Genomic DNA, 13,564 nt, shown 5'->3' on the forward strand with positions numbered 1-13,564 from the left:
CAGGGCGTCTTCCCAGTGCCCTGGCCTCAAACCTCCAGTCCCGAGTCCCAGGGAAGAGTCTGGAAACACTAGCAGAGTGAGGGCGGGGAAGCTCCCCTTGCACTGTCCGGGGCCTGGCAGAACACACAGCCATGATCCCCGGAGAAATGCTTTTTTCCAGCCCCAAATGGCCCCTTCAGGTCTCATTGGTCCCCGGCCGCGTCCAGCCCCCGCCATGGCGCTCGGGGCGGGTCAGCTTGCAGACCCCAGGCTGCTGTCCCCATTGCGCCCCTCCCAGGAACCCGCCCCGGGCTCACCCGGCCTCTGGAGGGGTGGGCGGCTCCATCCGAGGGGCGGGGCGGGAGGAAAGAAGAGGGGCGGCGCGGGGACGTTCCTTCCGGCCCACAATGGTTGCCACGGCCACCGCCAGCTGCCCGTGCCCAAGGTCGGCCCAAGGACGTCTGCAGACGCCCCAGGGCACAGAGGGAGCAGGCGTGAAGGGAATTGGGTCCAACAATCCTTTATTCCCAAACAAACTCGGGGGTAACACTTTCACCGGCTAACCCATCAACAGCATCTCTAACAGGATCAAGGATGAAGGTGCAGACCTAACAAAGATGGTCTCCCCGACAAGATTACAAAGTACATATATACATCTGAGTAAGTATTTTTCAAAACAGCAAAATTCACCAGTGTTGCAGGAAAAAAAAAAAAAATCCCCACGTGATTTCAGTCCATAAAAAACAGCCTTTGGCAGTCTATGCTGCCTTAAAAACCCCAACTCAGGATGCACCTAGGAGAAAAGCAGTTCCTCGCTTAAAAAATAAAAAAATTAAAAAAATTCCCCTTTCTTTTTCTTCCAGTTCAACTTGCCCTGTTCATTCATAGGAACACGCAGAGGATTAACTGTGAAAACCACCCCCAGCTCACTTCCCTCTGCCTGTCCGTGAAGGCTCACAGAGTAGTCCTCAGAAATTTTCATCCCTAAACTTCTGGGCACTTGCCAACTGTCCTCCTGCCTCCTTCAAGGAGGGGGCCTGAGGGTTTGGGAAAGGATTGAGGGAACAGTGTACTTGGCCAAGAACTGGAATGCCAGGTGGGGCACGGGGGTGGGGCGATAAACCCACCTGACACCTTACAACCTAAAGTCTAACCTGCCAGGTAAAAACAAGTAGAAGCCCACTGTACCAAGAGGTGCTTCTGTCCCCTGTCCTCTTTTACCATAAAGGTGACAGAAGTCTCTGTATTTGACCTCCCACCCTCTCCCAGATATTGTAATGTCAGGTTTTAGGCCGAAGCCGTGTTGCAAAGACAGCCATATGGTCCCAGCCAGGGTAGAGCCTTTGCTGCTTCTTCTGGGTCAAGCTGCCACTCCTGGCAAATACTTCGATAGCAGCTTCTAGAAAACTGCCCAGGACAGCCCTCCAGTTCAGGGTCACAGATCCTTCCAGTTGATGGGCTCCTTGCCAGACTTCCTCAGCAGCTCATTGGTTTTAGAGAAGTGTCTACATCCAAAGAACCCTCTGTATACCGACAACGGGGAGGGGTGCGCTGTCTGCAGCACGTGGTGGCGTTTCTGAAAGAGAGGGAGAGGAGTCACGGGCGGCACGTTTGGCCGCGTGCCCAGATCTTAGGACCCCGCAATCTCACTGCTGAGAATGCAGTTGCTGAAGGGTCCACGATGTGTGTACCTATACGGAGATGCAGGTGTAAGGGGCTTTGTGGCAGCACGGCTTGGACCAGGTTAAAGCTTCATTTAAATCCAGGGTTACGCAACTGGCTAAAAATAGTTTTCTGAACTTCTTACAATGGAACACCACAAGGCTACTAGAAGAATAAGGCTGAGCTACATATGCTGGTAAGGGAAAACCTAAATATATCAAGTGGAAGAAAAAAATGTAATTGCCTAAGTTTTTCTGGAAAAAGACCCAAAACACTATTTATGGTAGTTCTGTGAGGAAATAGTGGAAGGCATTTACTTTCGGTTTTGCACTTTTCTGTGTTACCTGAATGGTCTACAAAAACAGAACACTGATTTTTTAAATGTCAGCCGTACTTTCCGGAGCAGGAAAGACTCTGGACCACATTTGTTTTCTTCTTTTCTGTATTTAAATAAAAACCACCTCCCAACTAATTGTTTTCACAGCATCCCTGCCTTCGAAAAGCTCAGTCCGGGGGGGGCCATAACTACAGCAGGGCAGCCCAGTGTGGTGCAGAACCGGGAGCCTGGATCCACGTGGTCTGGGTCCGTTCTGACTCCGCCCCAGAGAAGTCAATGAATCCAGGCCGCGCGTCCTTCTGCGGCTGTCAAGGGGGTCTAACAGCGCCTAGCTTACGGAGATCCTGCGCAGCAAACCAACCAACAATGCCCGTGTGTATTGTGAGAGTCTGAGAGGTGACCTAAGTTGAGTGCTTACTAGCATGCCGCCTGCCATGCAGTTCAGGCCCCTGAAAATGTGAGCCGTGCTGGGCTTTGAAGGATGAGTGAGTCAGCCTCTGTAGAGGGGAGGCAGGATGTTCAAAGGCAGGCAGGGAAAAGGGTGGCAGGAAGAGGTGGAGGTGCTCCAGTCAGCCTGGAGCGGAGAGGGGAAAAGGGGAGCTGTGGCCGAGAGGCAGCTCCAGACCTCAGCCCACCAGCGCAAAGCAGGGCCTTCCAGGCAGACCACACCTGACACTCCAGCAGGATCAGGTGATGACCTGAACCAAGGCCAAGGCGGCCGGGTGAGGAGGAGTCTGAGAGCAGGGGAAGGCTCCGAAGGAATGCCCTGACAGGGTATGGGGCGGGGAGGGGCGCAGGGTGAGGAGCAGAGCTGGAGAAGGGAAAGAGGGGAGAGGAGAGAGGAAGGGGTCACAAATGCTATCCGATTTCTGGCTGGACAAGTGCGTGGTGGTACTCTCTCTCCCGGGGGATCCACAGGAGCCAGTGTGGCAAGGCTGGATGAGCAAAGGAGAACCTACCTTGGAAAGCGTGGAATCTGGTGTGCTGAGGGGTCGCGGGTAAGGAGGCAGCTGAATACACAGACCTAGTGCTCGGGGAAAGCTACCCAGCTGGACATGCACCTGGCTTCTAATCATCACGCTACTCTCACAACTGTTTCCTGTCAAACCAGACCATCTTCAGTAATAAAAACTACACATACGCTGAGGGGGAGCTACGCGGACCACACAGAGATGGGAGAGCCTCCCATGGAGCGCTTACTTACCTCCATGCTCCGACCTTAGCAGTTAGTTCATTCGTGCCAGATTTTACTCCTACTATTCCCTACCTCAAAACACCTGAAAACATCTTGTTCATCCACAAAGAAACTTTATAGACTCAACCTGCCTCCCACACTCCACTGCTGTTCACATCAGGACTCAGGAAGGCGACATCAGAAACTGTAAGCTAGCGCCTGCCCGAGCCGGGGACGCAACTTAAGAGGGGACTGGGCTGGGAAACTGCTCGCTGCGTACCTTACTAGCCTATTTCATTTTTTTTTAATCATGTAAACCTCTTACCTTAAAAAAAACTTAGTAAGATGAAAACCAATTCCATTTAAGAGAAAATGGAGAAGTGGAGAGACTTGGGAGCAGGTTGCCAGCATGGAACACAACACCCCACCGGGCCCCTAGGTGAGCCAGGTGAGCGGGCTCCAATCTCCGCCCCACCACTCACTGCAACTTTATCACTTTAATACCTTATGAGGCATTAAGCGAGATTCTGCAGGCAAAGTGCTGGGTGTGATGCCAGACGTGGGGTGGGGGATTCAGTCCACTTGGCCATTCCCGAAAGGCCAGCTACCTCCTGCTGTCACACAAGCTACAGTCAGCTGACCTCACCGAACCCCTTTACTTCACTCACTGCAGTGCTGACTCGCTGACTTCTCCCCCACCCTCGCTTCTGCATCCGGTTGTCTCCCAGCAGCCCGGGCCAGGGCTCACCTCGGATGCCTGCCTCCCCCCGCCCCACCTCTCTCCTCCACCATGCTGTCCTCCAGCCACCCCTCAGCCCCGGTCTATCACAGCCCGGACAGCAGTGACAGTGGCTCACTCCAGTGTGAGGAGTGTCAACAGCGAGCAGCAGCACTAGGATGTGCTCAGGAGGTAAGGGGACCAGGATTTGCTGGCGGAGTAGGTTTAAGGGAATGAGGGAAAGGATTCAAGGACGGCTTCTGGTGTTTCATCTCAGCCCCACGCACGTCAGTGCTTCCCCAAGTACCCAGAGAAGGAGCAGAGGAGCACGTGGGGCGTGTGGGGTCCTTGCCCTATTGGTCGCTTACTGCACCGTCTGTGTAGTGAGTGAAGGCCGTCATCATTCTATTTATGTGCCAAGTGTATGCCTATAGTACTATTAAATCAGAAGTTGGCCCTTTGCTTTCTTCACACACAACTCATCATTCCTATAATTTGTCTGAATTTTGCTTAATTATAAGCCTTTAGGGAAAATAAATTTCACCCTGTGCCATGGGTTTTCCAGAACCACACGCAGGGATTCCTAGTATTTTCTCAAGTGGTTTAAAATGTTTAAAAAACACAAGACAAAATCAGAGTGGGAGACAAACTATGAGACTCTTAATGTCAGGAAACAAACTGAGGGTTGCTGGAGTGGTGGGGGTGGGAGGGATGGGGTGGCTGGGTGATAGACATTGGGGAGGGTATGTGCTACGGTGAGCGCTGTGAACTGTGTAAGACCGATGAATCACAGACCTGTACCCCAGATACAAACAATACATTATATGTTAAGAAAAAATATATATAATTAAAAAAAATAAAATAATGTTTAAAAACAAAACCACCATACCCTGTCGATGGCACTGCCTTTCTTCTGAGCATAAGAGCCCCAGAGCAAGAAGACAAGGCCACTGGAGTTCTGATTTAGCCAGGACACGACTGCATCAGTAAACTGCTCCCATCCTCTCTCCTTATGGGAATTAGCCTGATGTGCCCGGACCGTGAGCACAGCATTGAGTAAGAGAACACCTATGGACACATACCAAAGAAACAGGTTGAGAGGCAAATGAGTCAAAAGAGAGAGACAGAGAGGAAGACACACACACAGTGCAGCCCTCTGAAATCAGCTTCCAGAGAGAGCATCCCAACATGACTGGTGGGTGCCTCTGGGCAAGATCAGAGAGCACTGTACTTTCATCTCTGCAATTTCCTCATCTTCTGAGTTTGTATCAATGACTAGGCCTTACATGTGTCATCAGAGTTGTTTTATTTATTTTTAAAGAGTTTATTTATTTGACAGAGATAGCGAGAGGGAACACAAGCAGGGGGAGCGGGAGAGGGAGAAGCAGGCTTCCCGCGGAGCAGGGAGCCCGGCGCGGGGCCCGATCCCAGGACCGCAGGATCATGACCTGAGCCGAAGGCAGACACTTAACGACTGAGCCACCCAGGCGCCCCATCAGAGTTGTTTTAAAAATACATCCCAAGGGGCGCCTGGGTGGCCCAGTTGGTTAAGCATCCAACTCTTGATTTCGGCTCAGGTCATGATTTTGGAATTGTGAGAGTGAGCCCCCATGTCGGGCTCCGTGCTCAGCGGGGAGTCTGCTTGAGATCCTCTCTCAAAATAAAATCTTAAAAATATATATGTATATCCCATGTAACATTAAGTAACCCTAGAAGATAACAAAAGGAAACTAAAACATTTCACTAAAACAAAAATCCAACCATAAGAAACCAGACAGTCAACATTCTTCCCTTATCCTGGTTATATAGGTCATTGGTAGAAACGGAGCGAGGGAGCGAGGGAGGGAGGGAGGGAGGGAGGGAGGGAGGGGGAAGGAAAGGGAGCAAGACACACCTGTAAATAGGTATTAAACACAAAAAAAACACAGCCCTAGTGTTGAAATGAGAAAGGTGAGGCCATCTCCTAAATGGTCAAAGTTAGCAGGTAAATTTAAAATATTAATAACAAAGGGCACCTGGCTGGCTAAGTCAGAGGAGCATGTGACTATTGACCTCAGACTTCAGGGTTGTGAGTACAAGCCCCGTGTTGGGCGTAAATATTAAAGATAAATAAACTTAAAAATAATAAATAATATTGAGAAACAAATTTTTCTCTTTTGAATCATGATTAAAACATGAAAGAAAACATTGGCTAGAGGATAAAAAGGGGGGATACATTTTTTTTTTAATTTCTATAAACGCAGCCATTTTATGTTGAGTGCTCTAGTTCTTCACGTTCTTTGATAAATATAAGCCAGCAGGACAGAAGAGAAGAGTGTTCTGAAATCCGTCCAAAGCACATCTAGGAATGGTTGGCTCACCTTGCTTGGCCCACCCGGATAAATCTCCGTGACCAGGATGAACGAAACCCTCTATGTCTGTAGACAGCTCTTTATAAATGTTTTCCAAACTGAAAACAAACCGGAAGAAAAAGAACGGGATCTTGAGCACAATTCTGAAAATTCAGTAGCCTCCAACACGACTTGAGGACCACAGCCTGCACCTCCAGCCCTTGGAGGGGACAGCGGCAAGAACCTCACAGATTTAGGGGGACGCGCTGTCATTCCTTCTGATAGGAAACCCTGCCAAAGATCTTTATTTTGGTTTAGACTCAGATTTAAGGAATAGCGCGCTTTGGAAGATTTAGGTACATCAGCCCAGGAGTTACCACCTCTCAACTAATATTTATGGTTTGATATGTTTTTGTATTGGTTATATTCACATGTTGTCTGTTAAGATTCCCCGAAGCCGTGGTTTTTAACCAGGGGTGATTTTGCCCCCCAAGGGACTTCAGGCACGGTCTAAAGACATTCTTCATTGCCATTTTACTAGCGCTCTCTGTTTGGGGGGCGGGGGCGGCAGTGGTGTTGCTGCTGGCATCTAGTGGGTGAGGCCAGGCATGCTGCTCAGCATCCTACAGTGAGTGCACAGAACAAAACCTCTCCTGCACAAACACCCAAAGCCCGGATGTCAACAGTAACAAGATGGAGAAATCCTGCTCCAAAGGCTACTGAAAGTCCCCCCAACAAGTGTACCTAGAGCCTGCAAAGTACACATCTGAAAGTAATTACACTTGGACCCGAGCCATCTGTCAAGCAATCGTACCTGGGTGGCGGTGGAACGGGTCTTTGAACACTAAAGCACAGCCCATGGGCTTGGTTGGGTCCATGATACGGATCCTGTCCCAGGATGACAACCTTCACCTGTGAATACCAGGTGGCAAGAAATTAAATACTGTCTCACGAGCAGGTTAAACAAACACCTGGCTGATAACCTGTACAAAGGACCATGATGATGAGAAAGGCAGCCCCCCCCTCTCCCCGACCCAAACTAAGAACCCCCAGAAGGGAGTGGGTGACTGGGCCCCATTACTTTCCACTGTCAAGTCATCTTCCACTCCATCACCTGCTACACAGCCCTACTCCTTCTCTGATGCAGGTGTGTGAAAATAAGTCCACCTCCTTCCTTTTTCAGATTACAAAAATATGCCCTTGCCCAAGTACAACCATCCAGAAACACATAAAGTGGCTCGTTGTCTCCACTCATCCCTCTCCCCTTCCTGATTCAACCCTGTAAAATTACCTATATAACTGGGGTGATGGTACTCATCACGCTACATTTTTGTAGTTCTCACATCATGCTTTTTAGGCATCCTTCAATGCCCAGAGTTCTCACTGATAGCTAGTTGGCTTATTTCCTAGTTTTTTCCACCACAAAAAAACAATTCTATAAACACACTCTAGTACATGTTATCTTTACATCCTGTTGTTTTTATTTCTATGGAACAGACTCAAAATAGGAGGTGCTGGTCCAAGGACAAGTGTATTTTAAATTTGCATAGACATGTACCAAATTGCTTTTTCAATGAGTTGAAGCTATTCACATTCCCTACCAGCCACATAGGAAGACGCCGCTTCCCCCCATATCCTCTGAGGGATGAAACCAGAGAGAATGAGGTCAAAGGGCCATGGAGAAGGTGGCAACATGCAATGAAAGTAATGAGATCAAGGTCACTGGCAGTTTTAAGATACAGCTAGTCCTTCTGATCTGCTGCCTGCCCACCTCCTCGTCATTCTCCTGCTTCTGTCCATGGTGTTCCTTCTCAGAACCCTCCCGTAGCCCACACAGACTACATCCTTCCGAAAACCTAACCTTCAGACATCAGGGACCTTTTGTGGACCTCACTGTTGCTACCATTGGTGCTCACTCTGAACGCAGGAGATTCTCCCTCATGAAGCAGCCTATCCCAGCAGGGCAGCTATTGGGTTCTGGTCCTGCATAGGGATGACCTTGAAGGAGCCACTCCACCTCCCCGACCTTCCACATGCTTCTCTGTGAAGCGGCCTCGCTGGGCCATCTGATCCTCGGCACTTTCACGGTCTCCTATTCCTCCCTGTTGACACTGGTGATTGGTATTCAAAACAGGACCCACAGCTCAAACAAGGCACAAACTAATACCAAATTTATTTATTTATTTTTAAAGATTTTATTTATTTATTCATGAAAGACAGAGAGGGAGAGAGAGAGAGAGGCAGAGGGAGAAGCAGGCTCCCAAGGAGCAGGGAGCCCAACGCGGGACAGGATCCCAGGACCCTGGGACCATGACCTGAGCAGAAGGCAGACGCTCAACCATCTGAGCCACCCAGGCGCCCCTATACCGAATTTAAAAGGACTTAAGTTTCTTTAACTTTATAAAACCAAGAGCTATATTCAAAGCTCTTGCTCGAAAGTGAAAAATGGTCAAGTCTGCAAAGTATTAGGTGTGGCGGCTTTATCCACGTGGGTCATTCACCTATTTCACTTCTATTTGGTATAACAGACACAGTACAGAATCACAGGATTCCTGCCCTCGGCTTACAACATGAGGGAGGGAAAGGGAGAAGAATAAAATATGCGATCTCCGGCATAAGCAGAAACCAAATGTACCGGACAGGAAAACCAGATCAGAAAGGTAGTGGGCAACACGCCTCAAGCCTCGAGGGAGGTGCCATAGACAGATCTAGTTGGCTTTTCAACAGACAGAAGACTGTCACACTATCCAGCTGTGAAGAAGGAAGAGTTGGGGGTGGAGGGAAGGCTGGAAAGTCTACCATGGCTATTTTCATGTTCAGCTTCTATCGTTCATACAGTGAGCGTAAAGCCAGAAACAAGCTTCTGAACAGGAGACTGAAGTGACCAGACCAACCAGCAGCCGGTATATAGGATGAACCGGCGCAAAGGAATGCTAACAGGACAGTAAAACTGTTTGGGCCAGAAGTCAAGAGCTTGAAAGCGTCAACTATAAAAGATAGAATACGGAGCTGCAAGTTAAGGTGAGGGGTGGACTAACCAGTTGCAAAAGACCTCAGTGCTTCATGCCTGTTTCCTCAACCTCACCACAAAAAGACCTAACGTTGGTATGCCGTTGGTTTCAGGATTAAATAAAATGCAAAAAACTTGAGTATATAGACACAGGTCTCTGTACAGATATTTCCTTTTTTGCTGCATTGCCAACACATGCTTCAAGTTAGAAAGCTAACAGGCTAAAACATAGCCCGCCAAACTTCACAATTTCATTATTTTATTTATTACTCCACCACGGACAGGCACTTGCCTGCAGCGTCCGTAACTAACGAGTACATACTGTTTGACTCCCATGCCTCTTTTTACTAAAACTCACCACCAACCTGTACTTACATGTCTTATGTCACACATCTGGGTCCACGTGAAGACTTGGTGTGGGGGTGGATAAACAGTGTAATGTTTTCTTTCTTCCGCGACAAATCCCATTAGCTGACGTAAAGACAAATCAGATTTCAAATCAGATTCTCACCGCCAAGTGTTAAGAATCCAATAAGGAAGCTAACAGTGGAAGCTAACCCGGAGCATTATCTGGCTCTCCGCCACGTTGTACATCCAAATTCTCTTGAGAAATAAAAACCAGACTTGCAGGTCACCAAAGATGTCCCTCCGCTTCGGTGCCCTTCCCCTTTGTTTGGACCGGGTCTACGTTGATTGGTCTCGCTGCTTTCACTTCCTATTGGGTGACAGGCCCTCCCTCTTTTTGTAAAGGCTGCACCAGGTTTCAAGCAGTCCGGTTTGCGGTTTTACTGTGCCGCCCTTTCCTGGAGAGCAGAACCGCCGAATGGTTTACAAAAAGCCATGCCATCTTACAGTCTTTTAAAAAAATTCAATAAAGCGTACGAACGCCAAACACCGTGGCTGTTATTTTACCTAACTCTTACCGGGAAAAGGAATTAAGAGAGGGAATACAGGAGCCTACAAACGTGGACTCTCCGCAAGCTATCCTAGCAAGACCGAAGGGCCCGCAGCCTCCAGGTTTACCTTGATGAAATACGGTTTCCCGAACTCTGCGCTGAGCGGCTTCTTCCAACTCTCACCGAAACCCACCGGCACGTTGCGCGCAGCGAGTCTGAGCAGGGCCGCGGCCTTGTTTTTCTGGATGCGGATCAACTGCTCGGGGCTCAGCGGCGAGGAGGGCGGCGTGCCGGGGTCCTCCTGCCCGGCCCGGGCCTTCTTGGGGGGGCTGACCTGCAAGTGGTCCCAGAACAGGCGGGTCAGGAGCTGCAGCGGGCGGGGCCCAGGTGCCCGCAGCTGCCGCCCCCAACTCCACGGCCCATTGCGGAGCACGCCCATTCGCGGGGCTGCCGCCTCCACGCGGCAAGTCGCAGCAAAAGCGGACTCTGGGGGTCAGGTCCGGGAAGGCACCGCTACCCCCAGTCTTGAAGTTGGTACTAAGTTGCAGCAGGGAGAGCGGCGGTGAGCAAAGCCCGCGACGTCTACCGCGGCGTTGGCGGGAAGGGAGGTCCTGACCCCGTCGCCCCGCCCCCTCCCGCGTTCCCACGTGGTCCTTTCGCGGCAAAAACCTCCCGGGGTGAGTCCCGCCTCCCTCCCCTCTGATTGGACGGCGGGCCGAGCAGGGCGGCCCCCTCGCCTCTGATTGGCGCCGTGGGCCCCGAGGTCCATCTCCATTGGCTGGCCCCTCAGAATGGCCGCCGACGGGGAACGGCACAGGCTGTTTTGAACACGTGCAGTCCGCTTTTGAACGCAGGGACCCAGGTTACCGAGTCGGTGGCGCGTCCCTGCAACCCCTCGGCCGAGCGGGGCCCGTCGCCCTCCTCCCCGTCCCTTGCCCCCGGTGCCCGGTCCCCGCCGCGCCTCACCGCCGCATCCCCGCTCTCCTCAGCTACCAATGCCACGCCGGTCCCCGGGTCGGCCGGCTCGGGACTGCGGGCACGTCGCCTCCCGGCGGGGCTCGGGGAGAAGAAGGAGTAGAGGGTCTTCTGGCCGATCATCCCGGAGCCGAGGAGAGCGGACGCGCGCCGCCCGGAGAACCCGCGGTAATGCGCCAGCTGCGGCTGTCCGAAATTGGCGCCAAACGCCCCGCGCATGCTCCGACCGGGGGTGGGCGGGGGGCTGGGGGTGTTGGGGGGCGGCGGGGGCCCTAGTGCGCATGTGCTGGAGGGGCTGCGCGGGACGCCTCTGGGACCAGGTGGGGCTTGGAAGCCTCAGGTGGTAGGCGGGGTCTTTGGGTGCGTTAGCTCCTGTGCTTACTCTTTCATTCATTGTACTAAGTCATCACACCCCTGCCTTGGGGCCCGTCCCTCCACCTCTACCGCGGGTGAAAAGGAGAAAAAAGTACCTACCCGAGGGGTTGTTGTGGGAGTGAAATCAGCATTAAAACAGTCGTTTGTTTTGCTCTCATCCAGTTTCACAACCTATTTTACTGGCCGTAAACTAGCGCCAAGTGCGGTCCTGCGTTTTGCCTAACCTGTAAGGTCTGGGGGAGACTTTAACTGAGGTCCTGAAGATTAAACTCCAAAGTCTGCACCCTCTTCAAGGCACCCCCGCAAGCCCCGTGCACCTGCCATCCTTCTTGTTCCCGCGTTCGTTCCCTCCCCACATCCAAACCGACAGCGGGTCCTCTTGGTTCTATCTGCAGAATAAATCCCGGATTCAACTGCCGCTCTTCATCACCTGGCTACAATCCCCGGCGGCTCTCTTTCTTAGGAGAGTGATCCTTTTGAAATGTAAATTACATCATGGTAATCCCCAGGTAAAAATCCTCCCTGCAGTTTCCAAGTTTTAGAATAAACCCCAGCTTCTTACCCCGCCGGCCGAGCTGTGTCCCTGTAACCCAAGCCCTTACTCCTGTGAGGTGACAGCCAGCTTATCCCTTGTGTGGCCTGTACTCTCGCACACACTGTCCCCTACCTGGTAAGTTTTGGGTCTCAACTCAGGTCCCTTCCTCTGGAAGGCCTTCTCCTGCCCCCCCCCCCCATTCTAGCTATTGTGTGACCAACACAATAGCTTCTGTACTATCTTAAATTATCTTACGCATTCTTGGCTTGTTTGTCTCCCATCTCCAAAAATTTAACCCTGCTGAGGGCAGATGAGGTGGGAAACAAAGGCAGAAGGAAACATAGATAAAATTAAATGTCCTTATAACCTGCAGCCCACTGACACATACTTGAGGCTGGCAGAGTATATAATGTTCCTCCCAGAAGCTCCAAACGGTCTTTGTCAATGCCTTCCTTGTTAGAGGGAAAAGCAACCTTAGTTTGACAGTGGCAGGGCCTCCGGTATCCGATGAGTCCTCTTTAGCATATGAGAATCCTTTTGGAACTCCCCTGATCTTTTCTTCCCGCAACCCCAAAGTATATAGTCAGTTGCTCCTCACGGTCCCGGGGCAGTGGGGACCAGAAGGCATTAGCAGCTCATCCTGCCCATGGGTCCTGTCCCCATGCCTTAATAAAACCACCATTTTGCACCCAACACATCTCAAGAATCCTTTCTTGGCCGTCAGCTCTGGACCCCACCGAACCTCACCCATATTCCAGAAACTACATCACAGGGACTTTATCCTCATTACGGTCGTGTTCCAGCGCCTAGGGCAAGGAGCCTGGTGTGTCAGGGCAGAAGCTCATAACTCAAAATCATGTGCCCTTACAGCCACTTCGAAATACATCTCAGTTTGGGTACAAAGTGAAACATAACACCATGTACGCCTGTAATCCCGCTCCCAGGTGTTCACCCAAGTGCAATTAAAATCTGCATTCACAGAAAAGCTTATACCGGAGTGGATATAGTAACTTCATCTGTAATTGCCCCAAGCTGGAAACAACTCAAAGGTCCCTCGACGGAGGGGGGCGGTGGGGGGCTGTTCGGTGAGTGGGTAAACAAACCGTGGGGCATCCGTACAACAGAATGCTGTTGAGCAATAAAACAACCGATACAAACAAGGGTATAGCTTCAAAGCATTAAGCTGAACGAAAGGCCAGACGTCAAAGGCTATCTATTGTATGATTTCATTCATAAGAAATTCTGGAAAAGGGGCGCCTGGGTGGCTCAGTAGGTTAAGTGTCTGCCTTCCGCTGGGGTCGTGATCCCAGGGTCCTGGGATCGAGCTCCACATCGGGCTCCTTGCTCAGCGGGAAGCCTGCTTCTCCCTCTGCTGCTCCCCCTGCTTGTGCTCTCTCTCTCTCTCTCTGAAATAAATAAAATCTTTAAAAAAAATTCTGGAGGGCGCCTGGGTGGCTCAGTTGGTTAGGCGACTGCCTTCGGCTCAGGTCATGATCCTGGAGTCCCTGGATCGAGTCCCGCATGGGGCTCCCTGCTCGGCAGGGAGTCTGCTTCTCCCTCTGACCCTCCCCCC

At 51.1% G+C, this 13,564-nt stretch overlaps 1 protein-coding gene across 1 annotated transcript; it reads right to left on the reverse strand.

The window, feature by feature from the left end:
- Nucleotides 1-483: 483 nt before the first annotated feature.
- UNG (uracil DNA glycosylase) lies at nt 484-11,277 on the reverse strand. Its single transcript, XM_028116717.2, has 7 exons — nt 11,073-11,277; nt 10,234-10,440; nt 9,586-9,681; nt 7,015-7,112; nt 6,231-6,319; nt 4,760-4,938; nt 484-1,555 (listed from the first exon to the last, which is right to left on the reverse strand). The coding sequence occupies exons 1-7, from the start codon at nt 11,202-11,204 to the stop codon at nt 1,415-1,417; spliced, it is 942 nt and encodes a 313-aa protein (XP_027972518.1). The 5' UTR covers nt 11,205-11,277; the 3' UTR covers nt 484-1,414.
- Nucleotides 11,278-13,564: the final 2,287 nt, after the last annotated feature.

This window comes from Eumetopias jubatus, unplaced genomic scaffold (genome assembly GCF_037043125.1).
Source record: "Eumetopias jubatus isolate StellerSeaLion01/CBP00866 unplaced genomic scaffold, mEumJub1_p1.0 scaffold_16, whole genome shotgun sequence".
Taxonomy (NCBI): domain Eukaryota; kingdom Metazoa; phylum Chordata; class Mammalia; order Carnivora; family Otariidae; genus Eumetopias; species Eumetopias jubatus.

Excerpts from the sequence above, each read along its gene's own strand:
- UNG (XM_028116717.2), bottom strand. The coding sequence starts at position 11,204 with ATGATCGGCCAGAAGACCCTCTACTCCTTCTTCTCCCCGAGCCCCGCC. Across the intron at positions 7,113-9,585 it reads AGATGTGTGACATAAGACAT|GTGAAGGTTGTCATCCTGGG; the intron begins GTAAGTACAGGT and ends TGGTATTCACAG. Across the intron at positions 1,556-4,759 it reads AAGGCAGTGCCATCGACAGG|AAACGCCACCACGTGCTGCA; the intron begins GTATGGTGGTTT and ends CCTCTCTTTCAG.